This window comes from Haliotis rufescens, unplaced genomic scaffold, assembly GCF_023055435.1.
Source record: "Haliotis rufescens isolate VD_foot unplaced genomic scaffold, xgHalRufe1.0.p SCAF_1, whole genome shotgun sequence".
Lineage (NCBI taxonomy): Eukaryota > Metazoa > Mollusca > Gastropoda > Lepetellida > Haliotidae > Haliotis > Haliotis rufescens.
Window position 1 is genome coordinate 82,674,587 of NW_025963779.1, and position 20,800 is coordinate 82,695,386.

The window sequence follows — 20,800 nt, forward strand, 5'->3', positions numbered from 1 at the left end:
TATTATTATTATTGTTATTGTAGAAAAAACAACAACTGATTATGATTGATGAATGACAGGGCATGATGTCCCAAAAGATTGTGTCAGTGATTAATCATTTGGATCAATATTAATGATTGAGGATAAATTGCCAGCCTATTCCCTAAACAGTCGGGGGGGCTAGGGTAGCCTAGTGTTTAAAGCCTGTTGATTGTGATGCCGAAGTCCCTGGTTCAGTTATCCACATGGTTACAATGTGTGTCCTCTGCTGTGATATTGCTAAAAGCCGCATAAAGCTCCCTCCCACACCCACAGTATATCATCTCAGTGTAGCTTGAGAACCCCCTGACCCTGGTCATGGGAAGGGCAGGGTGGGGACACACAAGTGTTGTGGGTAGATACAAGAACCTTCACCTCTCAATGGTATTGTTCTAGTCATAGGGTTTGCAATGAAAACGATCAAATATCTCCAATGTCAAAATACTTCATTAAAATACATTATGTGTACTTTTGATTGTGTTTCTGTGGTTGTGCTCTGTGCATTGTGTATTGAAAGCCAAAATTCATGGGTCTGGTTTGTCGGTATTATATCCATGTTTGTTAATTTCAGCAACGTGATAAAACTCAACTTTTACTGTTCAACATATTTATTATATAAAGGATAGTGTTATTGTTGCGACAAACTGGGTATCATAATGCAAATATGCTTATCTAGGAGGAACTTCTTTTAAGTTCCTAACATAGATGCAATGTCTGCTTGGTTAATAAACTTGCTTATATTGTTCCCAATGAGGTTAGATAGGACTTTCCTGATGTTTGGGTTTTAATCTGTATGATAAATGGGTCAGTTCACTCAAACATTGTAGTTATATTTATTGTAACTTGATTGAATAAATAACGTCTAAGACTTTGATTATTTGGTATGGAGATTATTAACCTCGTGTATTTCCATAGCAGAAATATCAAATATTAGGAATAAAAACTATGTTGTACAATTTGTATTCCTAATATAAGATATTTTTGCTAGGGACACATGCTCAGCTAATACCGGATAATCTCTTTTTCAAAGCTTACTTGTTGAACTATGTAGGATTAACTGCACGGTGTGTTACACACAAGCTGCTCTGATAAAGCAAGTTGTTGCTTCCCAATTCCCCAACAACCAAACTATTGCCTCTTTCGCAAGTATTGAACCTTACCAATATGCATCTGTATAAATAAAAAGTCATTGCAGAGTCAAAATAAGTTGAGCCATAAGAATCTGGTTATTTTCATACTTAATTTTGAACTGACATAACATCTATGGACATTCTATGGATGAAACTTCTTTTGTTCTTTTTAATGATGTTTCAGAGCTACTTCTTGCTCCTTCATCAGAGTATTCACCTGATGAAGGGGGGCAAGAAGTGGCTCTAAAGGGAATAAAAGAAATTTTTATCCATAAAAAAAGTGTTATGTATACATGGTCTTCTAAATGCCTATCAAAGACTAGATCTCTCATGAGCAGTCGAATGCAGCTTTTTCAAATTAACATCATTACCATTCTAAGGCATCCTGGGAGAGGTAGAGAATGTGTATAATACCGTAACATAGTTAACCTTAAAGGTGAAGGTTATCACTTTTAGATCACATGTGCAATTTCAGATATGTTTCAGAATGTAGGATCAAGTAACCTGTCAGTACTTGTTATATCTACTTAAGTAGGACATTGCATTTGCTTTCAACATTATATAACTCATCCACCTTTACGATTGTATTTCTTTAGTCATACAGTCATTTTTTAAACATTACAGTGGATAACACATTTTGAACTTTTAAGGACTTATAGGTCACTGTTTAGAAGTTTTTTCTTAAGTAAAAAACAAACTTTTTTGATTTACTTATTTAATTTTATCTATTTCAGTCAGTCCCCCCTCTCTTCTACATCTGACAAAGAGAAGAACGATTCAACCGTTTAAGAAACCACCATCAAGGTACTCTGTTGCTATCAAGAAGGCGCGATTACGGTATCAGTCGTGTGGGAGTCTTCCTGATGATGAACTTGACGATGTGCCTGTGCCAACAATCACTGTACAGAGGACTGACGTGTCAGGATCGTTTGTTGACCACATGGTCATTGAGTCCAGCTTCGTATCAATACCAGACTTTAAGAACATTGCTGAGGAAGATGAGATTATGGTGTGATGCTGTGTGAAGCCAAACTGTGATTGGTTCAATTATGCCAACAGGCGAAAAAAGTCTTTCATGTTTGGATTGGCCAAAAACAATCGGAGGTTGATAACATAGATCATTTATTTCCCAAAGGCTTTTACTCATAAGTTGTTTTTTCTTGGTATCTCTGCCATGAACTTGTGCGAATGAAAAAGGAGGATTACTTCCCTTTGATGGTCAATGACAGTGTGTTGAAGACATGTTGGATTCAGTTGTGATGGAGACAAAACTTCCCCCATGAGATTCAAAGTCTGTGATTGAAAGAAGAACTATAGCAAGGTCCAGGAAGACTACTTGTGACAGTGATAGACTGAAGTACTTCATGTTCCTGTTAGACTGCAGGTCTAGACACAACTCATGTTATTTATACATCCATTTAGAAACATAATCGACACACATATTTATATACACTGTAGGCCTTTGAACTCAAAACTGAGATTTCAAATGGAAAATCATCCAACAAAGTGATGAATGTGTGTACGACAGTGAGAACCTGTGGGATGTCTGCTAGTGTTTTGGAACTGTGGACAATGATTTGTGTCTGATGAAGATGTGGAGAAGTGTTTGTCTAAGGAGATTGAATCAAAAAGAATGGAACCCTTGCATTTGAAAGAACTTCTGGAACTCTCTTGTCTGTGTGTTGGATTAAAATATCTCCAGTTCATGATCTGTGAATATCTGAGGGTGTGGAGTGTGTTTTCTGTGGACATAATATGGATCCATGCTGCGTGTTGAGAGTGACGACTGGGTGTTGACCGACGATTGCCTTGTGTCTCTGAGGTGCTAAGGGTGTGGCCAAGGAAGATAGCCATAACCACATGACATTATTTGGGGGGGGGGGGAGGGGGGAGGCGGGGGAGTGACACTCAAGAACACTCATATTTGTCACCTGGTGAAATATGGTCACATGATGCGACAACATGTCGGAGTATTTTAAAATAAGACATTGAACTTCAAAATACGAGCAATATGTTCCTGAAAACCTGTTGGGATGGCCCGACATAGCTAACACCAACTCTGTACTGTGCCCTCACACAATTCAGCTGTGAGGATCTCTTGCTATTTCCATTTGTTGTTACATGCTCCTTTGCTATGTTTGCTTTCCTCTAGAATTGCTCAATTATGTGCCAAGTTTTAAATCTTATGTGATACAGCACAGCATTTTAACTTTGTTGGTCTGTCTTTTAGAGGCTTTTCAATCTCATGCACTGTTACATTGACTGAGGACTCAAACATGGATATAATACAAGTCAATTTAATGTGAATGTTGAGTTAATTTTTATCATTGCTATGAGTATATTTGTTACAAGTTTCTTGTTGTGTTAAAGTTGTTGGTTAGCTCAGCTTTATGTTTGGTCACCAATCATACTAACACTGCTTAGCAGCATCATTGTATACATTACTGCTTGTTCCATTATTTAAGAATCAGGTTGCCATGACTGACATTTTGCATTGAGTACTACCTCCAAAGAATAATATCCTTTTTTTTCTCACCACATTTCATTCCATTTGTAAGCCCCTTCATTTATGACTTTGTTTTTTGCTATAGGCACATAATTTATTTTCCATTTCAATAAAATACTAAAGATCCTTTGAATATGAACCCCCCACCATATATATTTGTATTTCTTTGTTGGTGACCAATCATATTATGGAGAGTAGCTCAAACGTTTGCCTATGTAGCTCAGTCTTTAGAGGTTATTTTTTCTTTATCTTTCATCATATCAGCGACTTTATACTTTTTCTTTGTTATAAAATATGGTTAAATTATAGTCAAAATATGGATACTGAAAACAGGTAAGAAGATGTTCCATTCTGCCAGTGCTGCTGGGGTCTGTAGGTTTAACACATTCATGTGAGTCCCTATTTTGTACATCATCAGTACTGGTATACAACATCATATGGACACTTACAATTGTAAATCTCCAGTATTCCAAATAACTTAAAACTGTTTTATCAAAATACCATAATATTGGCTATATGCAGTAAGGTGTGTTGAATATTTACTGAAGGCAAAGGAAGTAAGATTATGTTCCAGTGTGATACAACTAGATCTTGATCTGGTTGTAAACTGCAGGTGATTTCATGTTCGTGTGATATCACTGTTGTTAATGCTCATGCCCACATTCCTATCATGGATTCCATATCCGAGAATGTTAAATAAAGTTGTGGTTTATAATCTCTGGAAAATACATAAACTCCTCAATTATGATATTCATCTTCAGGCAACAGAGGTATCCATGTTTGTGCAAATATGTTCCAAGTTCTGGGGTAACACAAGTAGTGAGCATCTATTGGCGTGTACCTTGTTGGATTCAACCTGTTGGTAGGATGTAAACTGGGCACAACAAGGTGTACGTTTTCATTCTCAGGAATAAACACTTGGGTTAGGATACCTTTACAGGGACACTGCCCCAAACCAAAAGCTAGCAAATCAGATACAGATACGAACACCTCATAATTTTAAATTGAGTGGTTTTAATCAAACATATTTCAGGCACAATATGCCATCTTCAAATGACATTTGTTTCAAGTATTCATGGGATTATTATCCTTGAAACAAGAGCCAGTCCATGCCAAAAACTTGTGAATCTAATTGCCTCAACTTGTCTTTTTCATTTTCGGTAGATTTTGGTGATGATAAATGGACTATTATTATCTGATGTCACTGGACAGAAACATTTTGATACTTATCATCTGACAAGTAGCTGATGTGCAGACTTCCATGTGTAACTCACCGACTCTCCTGATGCACAGTTGGAGCCAGCAGCCAGTATATGTACATATGTAAATACAAGCATCTGTACCATTGCCTGTTAGTGGACACAGCTAGGTCCATGAGTGCATGTTCCACTGTTGTCCATAGAGCTGTGTTCATATTGTGGCTCATTCTGACGGACCCCTCTCATGATAATCATACAACACTCATTCCTGTTTAGTGAGACCCTTCTGTACTTCAATACTGTCCAACTTCATACTGGTGTATGCAGATTGCTGTCTTGTTGGATCACGTGGGTTAGTTGATGATGGTACACAGATCCTACAAGTTTATCATCTGCTTCAACATGATCCCCTGTCTCAGTACTGCAGCCTGTGTGTTGTGTTATTGAGAAGTGAGGGACTCTTCAGATTCCTGAAAAGGTATCTATTCTCAAAGGAAAAAGTATGTCCTTACGTTATTAGTTGTCATGCTGTATTGACGTTGAAGCACCAAACACACAACTACCATCTATTTCTTTGAAATATAATTTGTACTGGTGCTTGATAATGTTGAAGATGGACTGATAGACTTTCTACAGATTTGTGCGTTTGTGAAAGTAAACTTAAGACAATTTCAGATTTTTAGACTAAACTTCTGCTGTCTGTATTCTCTCAAGGTGTATTGTGTTATCTGGTTATTTTCATTCTCTGTTAACATTGGTAAAAGCTGAGTAGTTTGAACGGGAGCCTCGTACTTACTAAAACAGCATCAGGCGAGCCAGGTCTGTCCATAAACATACTGGAAGCTTGTTTACAGCTAGAATATTTACCAGTTTATAAGGACATATAGTTCATATCATTGATATTGTTATCAATTTTTTTGGCAATCAATAAGCTGATGTGATCGTTTGCTTTTGCTGTGGAGTTTGGTTTTGAAGTTCCTTCATTTCTTGAACATTACTTGGTCTTCAGCAACCCCTGCTTGTCGTAAGAGGCGACTAATGGGATCGGGTGGTCAGGCTCGCTGACTTGGTTGATAAATGTTATTGTATCCCAATTGCATGGATTGATGCTCATGATGTCAATCACTGGATTGTCTGGTCCAGACTCAATTATTTACAGATCGCCGTAATATAGCTGGAATACTGCTGAGTGCAGCGTTGAACAACAAACAAACAAATCTTGAACATAACTTGTCCAAGTTGCAGGACAACTTCTGACAAGCAACTTGCTACATTCAGTATCAAGCTCTAGGTCATGTGCAATAAGTCTTAGGCCACAGAAAAAAATTCTTGTTTTCTCATCACTTTAAGAAGAAAATGTGCAAAAAGGATGATTTTGATTCACAATGAATCTAAGGTAAATTCACATTTGTATCAAAAACATTTTTTTACAACTACAATCTATGCCATTCTTGATGTCACTTAGGTTAACCATACCCCACTCAATTGTATTTCATGTTGTATTCCTCCAGCACTTTTTAGAAAGAGTAGTTTTCTTCTTGGTCTCCAAAGTACATTTTTGTCATAGAGCTATACCATGTCCATCTTTGATTTAGGAATGTTCAGGGGGCAATTAGGCCCATAGGTCTGTTTTGCTTGATATGCACCAAATATTTCTGGAACTGGAAAACAAATTCCAATTTTTGCGTACTGTTTTATCAGATGAAAAACCTTAATTTGAAAAGGTTCACACGGCTTTACTCAATCTGATTTATGTGTATGTTTTTACCATATACGTTTACAAGAGAGTTAAGCACCTCTTTAAGTATGGATATCAAAAACTGCCTGAATCCTCCAGATGCTGAAAAGAATCAAACAACTCCTGTGATCATGTTAAAAAAAAAAATCATAACTGCTTCCTCTATTCTTATGAGATATATTTCATTTTGTGTATTACTGATGTTCAAGGCATGGTTTGTGCAAGTTAAGTGTCATGGTCACATTTTTCTCTTTATGCAGAAATGACTGTTTTGTTGATATCAGTCATTATCTCGTATCAAAAAGCAATATTGTTATTGTGCAGCTAGTGAGTCAGGTGTGTCTGCTTCAATTTGCCATGTGTCTGGAGTGTGTATTACCAGTGTCAAATATGCAAGGACATTGTTGTGACAGCAGTGTTGATGTATCAGATCAATTTCTCAGTTTTGTAGCTCTTATTTTTAATTTCATTTTTTGGCCTTTAATTTACTGAATTTTTTAGATTGGGAACGTTAAAGAAATAAAAGAATTGTAATGGTGATGAACAGCTGTAATAATCTGTGTGAGTTTGTGATTCACAAGTCATATTTATGATACTTTCTTTACCGAGTACTAAACAAGGCATAATTGTGAAAAGTTGCTGGTAAGAGGACATTTATATTGTTTGTCAGAACCTCATGAGGTGTTGGTTTGACTGATAGTATTTGTAAAATGGGTGGTATAGTTTTCTGTTCCAATCTGCTGCCATTCAGAACTGACTAATTTTGGGCAGATGGGCCTGAGACTTTCTTCATGATTATATCGTTTTGATACAGTTTTGTTTTACCCAAAGTTTACATTGTGGAAACAACGTTTTGAGACAATTTCTTCCAAACCTTTATTGATTATTAGCTGAATGTATGTATGTTAATTTTTTTTTGTTTTACATTAGGGTTGATATTTTCGTATTTATTTTAACATTTTTATTTGAGGTATTAAGATATTACATATTGAGCCTGCAGTTATTGCCTAACATAACAAAATAAAAAAGATATTCTCTATGGATAACTTTTTAATCATATCATTCATTTTATGTTCAAATAATGTTTCTGTCAACATTGTGTTTATATTTGCTTTGATGATTGTTCTATTCTGTAATTAGATACCTTTGAGTATCTGAGGTTCCTAACAAAAAATGACCTCAAGCACAATAATTCTTATCCTTCATCCCTTACTGTGTAACAATTTAATGAAGATAAAGCATTTGTGGGTTTTTTATGCTCAAGAGAGATAAATGTTGCTTTAAGAATATACCTTTCTACAACACTGACACAAATCAGAATTAATGAGGGTGAAATTATAATATTTATGCAATATGCAGCCTGTCATCACATTACAAAAGCAATAAGAAAGGGATAATCATGAGATGTGACAGAACTGGGCCAGTGGGTGACAAAGCCTATAATCATTGCTGCTGGACGAACAGCAACATTGTAATTACTTGTATCCGTATTGATTAGCTAATACTCATCTGGATGTATTTATTCAAGTCGACATTCAAAACTCATTGATTGAGTCTGTATATTACCTCTCTGTGATGTAGTCTATATAAATTACACTGTATGCTGCTAGTAACATGCAAGTCATGTCTCTGCCAAAATACTATGTTCATTTTGCCTCTATGGTCATTTGTCTGTACAGTGCTGTGCAGTTAAAACTGCCAAATGTTTGTAAATAAACATGTATGTATGTACTTATGATAATAATAACAATAATAAACTAAATTTAAGGAATTATCACTCAAGAACTTGTTGTTTATGCTTGAGGACCAACTTGGATATGTGTGTTGGAAAAAGAGCCAGCAAACCTGACTGGGCGATCATGAAGTTTGTGTGTCACATTTGAGCAAAATAAATGGACTTTGTGTGTGGTGAGAATGGTATTCGGAATGCTGTTTACTATTAATGGCACTTTGTGTGATAAGATTTCCATTCTCTTGTCATTTAACAAAATCCTGACAATACCAAGGTACACTGGATTGAACAAAACACTTTCGGAGCCGTATCTTTTAGAAAGCTTTGGGTAGCTTTTTTTCCGTTTTAACTATCCAAAGTTATCCTGAGTGAATGCTACGTTTTGTGATGGGATTCTGTTTTTAATGTTAAAGTATAGGAACTGTGAAACCTTTGATGAAGTGATCCCAAAGTGATGTTGATATGATTATGGGAGTTGCGAACAATTCAATGTCTCCAGGTGCTATTTAAATATGCAGTGTGTTGGAATCATTGCCTCCTGAATGGGCACTGGCTATTAGTTATCCTAGCCATGAGGTGGAACACATCCTATTGGGGAAGGGTAGTAAAACCAAATCGTAATTGTGGTTTGCCATTTACATGGTGCTATATCAGCCACTTGGCTTGTTAATGTTATCACTAGATGTTTACGAATCTGAGTCTTGTCAGAATTCATCAGTTACCATGCCAAAGAGCCTATTAAGTACCCCATAATGTAGTTTACAGGCAAAGTACATTCCCAGCATTTATCATCCAAACCCTGCAACTTTGCGTTCACTGGTGTTTTTCGGAGGCGTTTCAAAGTGGGTCAGTGTGTGCAATTGAGAGAAAATAGAATCAGTCACCATCAAAACATCTTCTCAATGTTACAGGCGTCAAAGCCCTTTCCATAATCATAAAAAAAATCTCTGCCAAAAGCAGTGCATCATGGATGTAAAGAAATCCGATGGAGAGTAGAAATTGTTTATTATAGGAACTTGTATGTATGCAAATACTATTGAGGATAGGGCAGAGAAAAAAGCCAAATCTTTTTCAGGTGAATGGAGGGATGACAAACCGACTTCACAATAACATGCATAATTGTCATGGCAATAGTATCATAATCAGTGAAAATCTCATGTGTTGCTGAACATGGATATGGAATCTATTCCAATATTGACACAGTGGCTATTCTGGTCTTCTTTGTTACTATTGACATAAAATATTGTTTTTAATAGTCAATCAAAGTTATGTGTTTAACAGACAAATCAGTCAGGGAATTTCCCGATTGTATCAATGAAAGAACCCAAGGAGCATTAACTATTGAAAGATGTTCCACAATGCCAGGCTTAGAGAACTGGAATGTGTGTAGCGGCTCTCAAGAGATTGAAACAGACAATAAGGTGGTAAATAAGCATTTATAAGGCAAATAGAAATAGTCTATGATGTCCTCATGAAGATTCTGGCTCGGAATAGGTACCTATTAGCCTATGTTTGCTAACTGAAGTCATTTGAAGTATTTCACATCATTGTATAGGAGCAACATACAAGAAGAACATAGTTACATGTGTCAGTGGTGTGTAAGTGAGTGAGTGAGTTGGGTTTAACGCCGCTTTTAACATTATTCCAGTTATATCACGGCGTGTCAGTTTAATGTGGGAGGAAAGCCCGAAGTGATGCAGGTCTCAGACGTTAACCACTTCGGTGAAACCCACGAGCACGGGTATGGTGCTAACAAACCTAGAAACATAATCGGGGTGAATCGGGATTCGAACCCACAATCAAAGGTTTCTGGCGTGTCCAGGGGACACAACTCTGCACAGCGAATCACGGCGCCTTAGACGACTGGGCCACCCGTGCCCCCCAATGGTGTGTTAAAGGTCTGAAAGTCAAATGAGCTTATGTCGTGGCCAAGCATAAACACCATCTCCTTAAAAAAGCACTAGACAAGTGAAGATGAAATTCCACATGCTTGTCCTCACTAAAAATATGCATTTTTGTTTGAGGTTTGAATCCGAATTTTTGTTACAAATGTCTTGAAATTTGGTAGTTATAAGTGGGGCTCAAGATATATGTTCCGTGTTTTGTGATATTTCGAATTTTGACCTTGATTTGACCTTCACACTTCAACCATACTGAAAGCTGAAACTTCTTATGGACTTGAATGAAACATCGTATTTCAAGATGTAATAAAATTTGGCATATTTGTAGTAAATGATAGGGCTCAACACATGTTCCGTTATTTCATGCTATTTTAGATTTTGACCTTTATTTGACCTTGCATTTTGACCATGGTCCTAAATTCTCCCAAAATTCATTCCTCTCAATGTAAACACCATCTCATCTGAAACTTGCGAACCAAATTAAGCTGAAACTTCACATGCTAGTATGCACCAATGATGACACCTGAATTTGTTTAAGAGGCTCGAATCTGAATTGTTTAGTTCAACACATATGTTCCGTTTTTCAACATTTTGAATTTTGACCTTGTTTTTTGGCATGCCCTTTAATTATTATCCCAAAGGGCATATCTGACTCTGTAAACAAGTTCCGCCATACATTGCCTGCATGAGGAAGCTTAAGCTGAAAATCATTAGATAAAGGGTTAAGCAGTCAATAATGAGCTACTAAATGGATCGGGTGATGAGGCTCAGTGACTTGGTTGATTGGGTGTCATTGTCGACGTTGGTCATGTTTGTCTGGTCCAAGCTCGATTATTTACCAGCCATTGTAATAAAGCGGTATTATTCCTGACCGCTGACAACATGATGCATGGTGCCCAAACTTGTTCAACAGACGAGCATTAATCCAACACGCGTGTTCTCACTTATCAGAAACATTGTCTTGAGGACATCCTCAGCAAGTTCGATCCGATTCAAATCCGGAGTTTACACTGGTTAATTATTTCATTCTGAAGACACTCAGGGACTACTCTGACCATGCTCCTAGATGCTGCAAATATGACAAATTTGTGATTATATGGATCCATGAATTGGAACCTGAATCAATGTCTCTTGCATATTGATGCATAAGATGTGAATATCGGAACACGTCATGGGATGACGGCAAGCTCATGCACGGAAGACCCTAAAAACTTTGTCTCTAAAAGTGCAAACAAAATTCAGATCTGATATTTTAATTTGGGCGCCAAATTCATAATGTTAGCCAGTTTGCGGGGTTTGAGTGCATGTAAGTTGAATGAGATTTCTAGTGTATATATTCAAAATGTACGTTTGCCTTACAATGGTCAGTCTTTTCGGCGTGTATTATTGTGAGATTGGTCAGTTGATATGAGAGGACGTGATCAATGAGTATTTAGATGTTCGGTCTAGCTTTGGTCTTTGCCAAAAATGACCCCCCCCCCCCAAAAAATAAAAAAAAATCTTTTTAAACTGCATACAGTCGACAACCTTTCTGAAGCCACTTCAGCCATGTATACTGTCATGGTGCTAGAATGGACAATTGTTTAATTGAGCACAGTTGCAAATCTGGATAAAACTATCTGGGGCTGTTTTATGCTTGAGACCAATATCAATCAAAAGATAAAATATGCATGTGGTCTGATTTACAGAACTCACACTTGCCCAGATTAAGTAAAAAAACACCCGTTAGTCGCATAATGCCACATGTTATAGTGCATAGTTACAAACATGTTTGCAGTTCATTTTGCGATGACTAATTGAAGTAGGACGAATGAATGAAGGCATATTGTAAATGGAGATATGTTTATTGTCATGTGCTACACCAGGAATATGTCATTCTTGGAACAGAAAGAATTTCGTGTGGATATTTCAGCATCGGTGATTTATAGAGTGAGTGTATACGGTTATACGCCGCTTTTAGCAATATTCCAGCTATATCACGGCGGGGGACACCAGAAATGGGCTTCACACATTGTAACCATATCGGGAATCGAACCCGGGTCTTCGGCGTGACGAGCAAACGCTTTAACCACCAGGCTACCCGACCACCCCGGTGATTTATAGAAAGGTTGTCACATGCAACACTATAGTCAAAGAGAGAATCGGTATTCCGGTTTATGATAGGCCCCCAGCAACCAATGATGGCCGCAATCAGATCGATAGAGCAGGCGGTCGGGGTTTGTTTGTTTGTTTGTTTATCGCCGCAACTTTCCATAAAAATATCACGTCTTCATGTTCTTCCAACTTCTAATTGCCCATCAAAAACTTTAATTTTTGCAATCAAACATTGATTTGGCTTGTCCGGACTTATGCACTGTTGGTTTACTTCGTCCTGTCGGCATCTGACAGTCTGTTCCAATACCACTTTCAACCTGGCCCCCCTTGCACAAAGCGATCTTAGCGCTAAGACTATCGTAAGTCCATGTTAAAGTATGGGAGTTACGATCATCTTAGCGCTAAGATCGCTTTGTGCAAGTGGGCCCTGGTGTATGGATTCTTTGTCCCGACAATACCGTGCTCATGGGTTGTCACGAAAGGTTTGTTGTTTAACGCCGCACCCGGCAATATCACAACTATATGACGGCGGTCTGTGCCAGACAATCCATTGATTGGCATCATGAGCATTGATCTTCGCAATTGGGATACGATGATATGTCACACTATCTGACCACCCGATCCCGTTAGTCGCCTCTAATGACAAGCATTGGTTGCTGAAAATCAGGTGGTCAGGTGACCTGTTGGATTGCGTGTCATCATCTCCCGACGGCTTTGCCCTTGAAGATCCGGGGTAGAAAAGGCCTTCAGCAACCCATACTTGCCGTCAAAGGCGACTATGCTTGTCGTAAGAGGCGACTAACGCAATCGGGTGGTCAGTGAGTGAGTGAGCTGGGTTTATCGCCGCTTTTAACAGTATTCCAGTTATATCGCGGCGTGTCAGCTTAATGTGGGAGGAAAGCCCGAAGTGATGCAGGTCTCAGACGTTTACCACTTCGGTGAAACCCACGAGCACGGGTATGGTGCTGACAAACCTAGAAACATAATCGGGGCGAACCGGGATTCGAACCCACGATCATAGGTTTCTGGCGTGCCCAAGGGACGCAACTCTGCACAGCGAATCGCGGCGCCTGAGACGACTGGATGTCTGGTCCAGACTCTGAATTAAACACGCATTTAAATACAGGCTATATACGGCGCAATGAATACAGAGCACATGTTATCTAAATGACACCACCAATTATTTTTGAACAATGAAACGCGAAAAATGGTTATCAAGTATCAATTTTTTGTAATCCTACCCGATCCAAACTATTACTTTAAAAATTTAGTCTAATAAATTGTTAGCGAAGATGCTTCGATTTGAGGAAAAGTGTAATGTCATTCTGTTACATTATTTTCACTACATGCCAACTCGGACAGTATAGGGCTGTTGTTTTCTGAATTTTATTTTAGAGATCAATAACATATAAATCGATATTGTCTATGGCTACAAAAAAGCCACTAAAGAAACCATCAGTACAATATGTCACATCCCCACATGCAGTGAACTACTTCCAATGTCAATGTTCCTTGAGGTTGTCTTCAGTGAGGTTCGCGTATTGACACAATGTTAGATTGACCCCTCATCATATCGGAGGTGTACGCATTTTCCGGTTAGAGATGCTCAATGTTTTCCGATAGAAAATGATACCTAGAATGACAAAGGAGAGTTGTCGCTTATCTTGCTCAGCGTCGCGTTAAATGGATGTCTTTTGTTGAATCAGAGACAGAATAGAAGGTTCAATATTCCACCGCAGTGATCCCTGAGATTCATGATGTGATGGCGTGACCCGTACACTCTTGTAGAGACATGAAATATTTCCCCAAACACACGAGTTATATAAGGAGCCTAATATGAAACACGTTACACAAAAAAAACCATTTTTCAGTCAAAAAGCACTTTCATTTATCACTCTCTCATACGTATGAAACTTTATGGAAATAGACGTCTCCCTTACTACCTAACCGTCTCAGGTGTATTAATCTTAGAAACGGACTTTACTTGATAACATTGTGCACGGTTTATGGTCTGTCAACACGTACAATTAGTTTTAGATACAAGTCTAGTTGATGTCTCCATGTTCAATATTCTCACTGAATTGCCTTTCTAATTAAACAAGGGCACGGTATTTTTGCTGTGGGATGGAACTGTACCATTGTGTTTTAAGCGCGCAGTTACATTTAAGCCACTAACTAAAGTTTTATGATGGTCACATAGAGCTCGATTTTAATCCATCGTCATTGCTGGGATAATCGGTCATAAAATTTGACGTGGAGAAGTAATGGATTGGCCAAATAATACCTCACATTCTTGCCACTCCTTAGAGAAATAACCATGTAGGTCGCATGCACCTACTGATTACATGTACTCTGCACGCTCCTCTGTGTGGAATCTAGGCAATGAGTAATGTGTTTATGAATCACTATCAAATAGTGATGATACCAGGGGATCGCGAAAAGGTAAGCGTACCCTACCATACCTGTGGCACCCGTCAGTCAATGGTACACCTGAAAAAAACACCACAGGAACATTATGGTACATGTCAAAATAGGGAATTGCATCGAACATCATTTTTGTCACTGATGCGTCAACTGTGGATATGTCCTCCGCTTGCCTACCATAAAATCTTTTGAAAGCTCTGGTGTCATTTTGTCACTCTGAATCTTCACGTCCAGATCTAAATACGAAACAGATGAGGCGGTCTCATTCGACTCCTTTAAACGTTTTACGGTTAAATTGGTAACCGTATAGAAAAATGATAACTTGATATTTCAGTAAACGAGGAACTGTTATTAAATTGGACAGGCTTAGCTCGAGAACATGTATGCATGTCAAAAGAATTGATATTTCTTTTTCATATCAAAAGCATATTCTCATAGCCGGCGTAGGCACCCACATTGTTTGACATTTTGTTTTGAATTTTGTGAAGTTGTTTCCCATGTTCTTGCTAAATCGCAGTGCTTTCATTGTAAAATATTCAGAATTTCTGCCACGTTAAATAGCCATCGGAAATGACGTGTCTGTACAAAAGCAACGAAAGCCTTTGGATAAGCAGAATAAATCTCAGAAACACCAGAATGTACGATTCTGACTGTATCATGAGCATGTGTTTTTGAATCACTGTCAAATAGTGGTATACCAGGTGTTGGAGAAAAGGTGAGCGTACTCGACCCCAATGGTGGCTTCCGTCAAAGCACATGCAAAGGCAAGTCAACTGTTCGCCTGAAAACGCATGGGAACATATGGTACAAATTGCATCTGACATAATTTTGATCACATGCATCAAACTTGCAAATGTCCTTCACATGTCTACGTTAAACCGTTTTGAAGGCTTTACCTTGAATGTAGTAACCCTTATCAAGCAACGTTTGAGCAAGCGTCGTATGACGCTTTTTGACATCTTCGTGGAAAGAGCATGGTCGATTGTACCTCAAAAGATGTGAAATTTACACAAAACGCTTCAGCTGCTGGGAAAATGCTCGAAAAAAGGAAAGCCATCCATCTTGCCATACAGTCTTGTGTATAACTTTTCTCACTCTGAATCTTTATATATAGCTCTGAATATGAAATGAATGACGCGGACTGACTTGTCACCTATTCTAGACCTATTCTAACCCGGAACGCCACGGGCCTGCTTTTATAATGAGCCTCCAACGCTGAATAGTTGCTGAGTGTAAGCGAGGGGGTGTTTACATCATAGCCTACAATGTTGTAGTGTATGGAACTATTGCTTAACGCCATCGTATAGATGTTACACTAGGTCTTCCAGTTTACATAAGGTACAGTCCGTTTGACTCCAAATGAGAACGATGAATTGCCAAATAACTCGAAACCCAGAAAAGTGTATGAAACATCAATACGGTACTTGACCATGAATACCCTGTACCCAACAAAATCTGAATATTGTTTAATTTAAGACCCATGACGGATGAAGTTCTTTAAGAAACTATCATGTAATTTTGTATAGAAATGTGTACATGACACGTAGGGGGACAAACCGTGGAAGGAACAGCATGCACGCATGCACTGCACGTTCTGTGGTAGGGGAAATGACAGAGCGTTAGAGGGGCCGTCTCATGATAATTTCAGTCGCAATCTGACTCGCTCATGCCATAGATCTCGTCGTCGGAACTGCTGGTGCCTGAACCGACTGCCACTATTATAGGTTGGACTGTTGCTGGCCGTAGGCCATCTCGTGACCAATATCGTGGCTCTATCTCGTCAACGACTGTAGTCAAAGTCTGTCATCCATCAATTGGCTTTCCGCGAAATCTGGCTACAGTATGTTGTTGCTTAAGTGAGAGGACAATACAACTTATACCTGTAAACAGTCGTGTTTGGACCAGACAAACTAGTGATTGATAAACAATGAACTTAACACATTGCATAAATGTGGCCAATCCAATCCGTAGTCGTTTGACATTGTGGGGAGGAAATGGCTTAACCACGAGGCTACCATCACATTTATTACCTCTGATTTCTGTCTGGCCCTTCTACAATACAAGTCTAATTGCCCTATACATCTGTAAATAACTGATGAGTAGCCACCATTCCAGGGTACTTAGTCTGGCGATTACAGGGTAAGATCATCTAGCACCTTTCACACTGCTGAATACATGTTGTCTTGGTTCGACACATTCACAATTAAGTGTATTTCATCTCCATTCTTTTAATAAAGATCTACGAGTATATCATAACATATGGGACCCGTGAAGATCCGGGGTAGAATAGGTCTTCAGCAACCCATGCTTGCCGTAAAAGGCGACAATGCTTGTCGTAAAAGGCCCCAATTGCGTGGGTCGATGTTCATGATGTCAATCCCTGGATTGTCTGGTCCAGACTCGATTATTTACAGACCGCCGTCATATAGCTGGAATATTGCTGAGTGCGGCGTAAAACAACCAACCAACCAATCATAACATATGGAAAATTTTATTTAGTGGATAATCGAGGATGGGTCCGACAGCGTAGGTTTTCTGTTGGTTGTTTGTTGCACCATCAGCCAGAACTGTTTCTGTCCTTGACTCGATTTCTTCATGAACCACCACGGTAGTATAGCTGTTGCTGTTTGTGAGGTAAAACCATTCGCTCACTCACTGTACAGAGTAGACAAAAACAACCCAACTCATGTCAACATGACACAGAGCTCGCCGACCGAAGTCCATTCACGAATCCCCCCCTGGCCCTGAATCTCTAAATGGCACCTATTGCATCCTTGTTTATTATGAGAATATGTCAAACTTTCCATGTTTAATCTGCACACTGACAGATCAACCTTGCTTTACAAGAAGCACTTAAGCCTTTAGTAATCTTGATTTAAATAGCATATTATGTAAATTGTTGCATCTTAGAGACCGGCGCTAATGGACACTGTCATGTTATAACTTACGATCATGACATTGAAGGCAGTGTCTCAGCAAAAGTACAATGGTTTCATGTCAGAGTAACCGATAATCAGTCTCTCTATGAGGGATGGGGAGAAAGGGAACTACGCTTTAGGAATCAGCACTCATCTCGTAAATTTTGTATTGAAAAATATAGCACGACAGTTTTTATTTGGGAATTTTAAAACCTATCAAATGATAATGACTGATTTGGGACATTACTTAAAGTTCAGTGAAACGTAGAAGACATGAAACGTGAAACACTTTATGTGATCTGTAAACGAGTGAGTAAATGTTGCTTAGCGCGGCAATCTGCAAATTCCAGCTATATCACGGCGGGATGAATAATGTTTCTGGACGAGACAGAAAAGTGACGAAAGCATGTGGAGTATGAGATGACACCATCGGAGCAGGATCGAAAACAAGTGGGGTGAGGTGAAATGGGGTTTAACGTCGCGTCCAAGATTATTGGGCTTATATAGTGACGAGTGTGTATGCTTGTAGTAGTCATGTCTAATGCCAATTTCATAGTGCTAGTCCACTGAGATCCCATGCCACAGTTTAACATGAATACCCCACTCTGACACAGTAAACAGACTCCGAGACGACCCGTCATTGTTTTAGTCCCTTAATGCCGAGCGACAGGCAGGGTAGCAACAAGTACCAACTTTTAACGTCTTTTGGTATGACGCGGCAGGGGATCGAACCCCGGACCTTTCACTCTCCGGACGGACGCTCTACCACTAGACCATGGCGGCAGTGATTGCATACAGTCAGCCTTGAGTTGTCACAATGCACACGGGGCTTATTATATGAACTTTTAATGTAGGCACTATATATATTTATTCATGATACGAATTTAAAAAAAAAGAATGTCCTTAGGTATTGGACATCGATAATTAACATATATCTGCCCTTAAATCAAACTAACAACCCGTGTCTAGAACAGAAAGTACATGTAAAACAAAAGCGTTTACCATGAGATGTCCATAGTTCACTCAATTATTTCCAGCGCGGGAAGTAATCTCCAGATACAGGCCAATTCCTTTCAATAGGTTTGAATACACCAGATTCAACAGAAATGATAAAACGTGGAAATGATCACATGTTTGATTCCTAAACTGATAACCCTTCTAAAAGAACAACTGAAGCTCGGATGAGTTCTCCGCTGCCATCACGTTAAATGCCCAAAGTAATCGTTAATGGTTTAACATAGGACTAGATCAGATTCAACTAGACTTTCATCCATTTTCAATGTTAAAACATACCGAAAGAGTCTCAATGAATTGCCTTTCTAATTAAACAACGACACGCCAATCGTGTTGTGTGTTGGAACTATACCATTGTGTTCTCACCATGCAGTTACATTTAATCCATTAACTAACGGTTGTGTGATGGTTTGAAAAAGCACTGCATCACACACGGCTCGTTTTATTCCATTGTCAATGTTCGAATAATCTGCAAAAAAAATACTTGACATGCGTGCCACTCCATAATATTATATGGATTTATTTGTGATGCACGTACTGACTACACTGTAAGCTACTCTGTATGCAGAGTCTAGGCGATCTGTAAACGTATTCATTTACAAGTAATACTCTGCAGATGAATTGGCAAGGATTGGCATTTCTGGCTTGGAAGCTTCCCGAATGGATTTGGCAAAATACACTAATCTATTAACCTAAAAAAATTGTCTGTGACTTAAATCTTGCTTAAAGCATTGTATGGTCAGAATGGCACGATGTTGGAGGCAACAAATATACTTTTCTTACCGATTTTGAATATTTAGCTAATATTCTGTTTTAACCCATTTTATATAATCAACCTAAAACGTAGTCAATGTTTTAGAACAATACATCTCTCATTGGGGTTTAATAGGTGATAATCCCTTTCACTAAATTTGAATCCGCCCGACTCAACAAACATGATAAAAATGTGAGCATGTTTGCATGTTTGATTACAAAACTGATCACCCTTCTGAAAGAACAACTCAATATCGGATGAGTTGTCCACTGGCATCACTCACACTTCGACAACGACCAGGAATGCTTGTCTTTAAACGACATGTTTGGAGCAGCCAGTGTATGAGCAAAGCGTTGTCTTGAGAACATTCCCCAGCACGCTCGATGGGACTCAATGTCGGGGTGTTCACCTGCCAAATGTTTCATTCTGAGGGTACTCCATGGGATGCTGGCCTAATGAGATCGAACATTATCCTCCGTTGGAAAGAAGAGTCGTCATCAATCGAACAGGTATAAAGTTTAACAATTTGGTGAAGGATTTCATCACAATATACAAAGAAACATGCGTTCTCACTGATCAGAAACTGTTGTAATTGAAGGAAAGACATAATTCCTGGCCGCAATGAACTCCATCTGGAACTATGGCAGTGTGTGTTAAGAGAGGAATATTTTGGTGCCAGAACTACAATTTGTGATAGAATGGATCCATAAATTGAACCCTAAATCAATGTGTCTTGCAAATTTTGAAGATGTGAAATGTGGCTCTCCCGAACTGAAAATTGACCCGAGTTCACATCATGGAGTGATGCTTCAGGTTGTGGGGAGGATCCCAGCAGTGGTGTCTCTAAAAGATCTCACAGGACTCAAGAATGTGTTTTCCATGTATATTTGTTGAATGTGGTGGTGGTGGGTTTGTTGTTTAACGCCGCACTCAGCAATATTCCAGCTATATGACGGCGGTCTGTAAATAATCGAGTCTGGGCCAGATAATCCAGTGATTGATATCATGAGCATCGATCCACGCAATTGGGATCGATGACATGTATCAACCAAGTCAGCGAGCCTGACCACCCGATCCCGTTAGTCGCCTTTTACGACAAGCATAGTCACCTTTTACGGCAAGCATGGGTTGCTGAAGACCTATTCTACCCCGGATCTTCACGGGTTGTTGAATGTGGAGTGTGTGGACGTGCTATGTTTTGTGTCGAAGTATTTTAATGTTGAGACCAATTATTCTTCGACCTCCATGTACTATGTGAGTATCTAAGCTGTATATTCGACATCTGATCTTGGTCTGTAATGCTGAAAACCTGAATGCAAAGTGATCAATAAGTATTGCTCACGAAATTCCTAACTAATTGATTACGTCATTC

The 20,800-nt window shown here is 38.8% G+C and overlaps 1 protein-coding gene across 14 annotated transcripts in view; it reads left to right on the top strand.

The window, feature by feature from the left end:
* The window catches only part of LOC124136909 (unconventional myosin-IXAa-like), a 117,801-nt gene extending 109,433 nt beyond the window's left edge, over positions 1–8,368 (top strand). For 13 of the 14 annotated variants that reach the window (XM_046502961.2, XM_046502953.2, XM_046502954.2 and 10 more), the window contains one exon: positions 1,883–8,368. In XM_046502961.2, coding sequence (XP_046358917.1) covers positions 1,883–2,163 — 281 coding nt within the window. In that variant the 3' untranslated portion in view covers positions 2,164–8,368. The remainder of the gene's footprint in view (positions 1–1,882) is intronic. The other variant, XM_046502965.2, reaches the window with a different exon arrangement.
* The last annotated feature ends 12,432 nt before the right edge of the window (positions 8,369–20,800 follow it).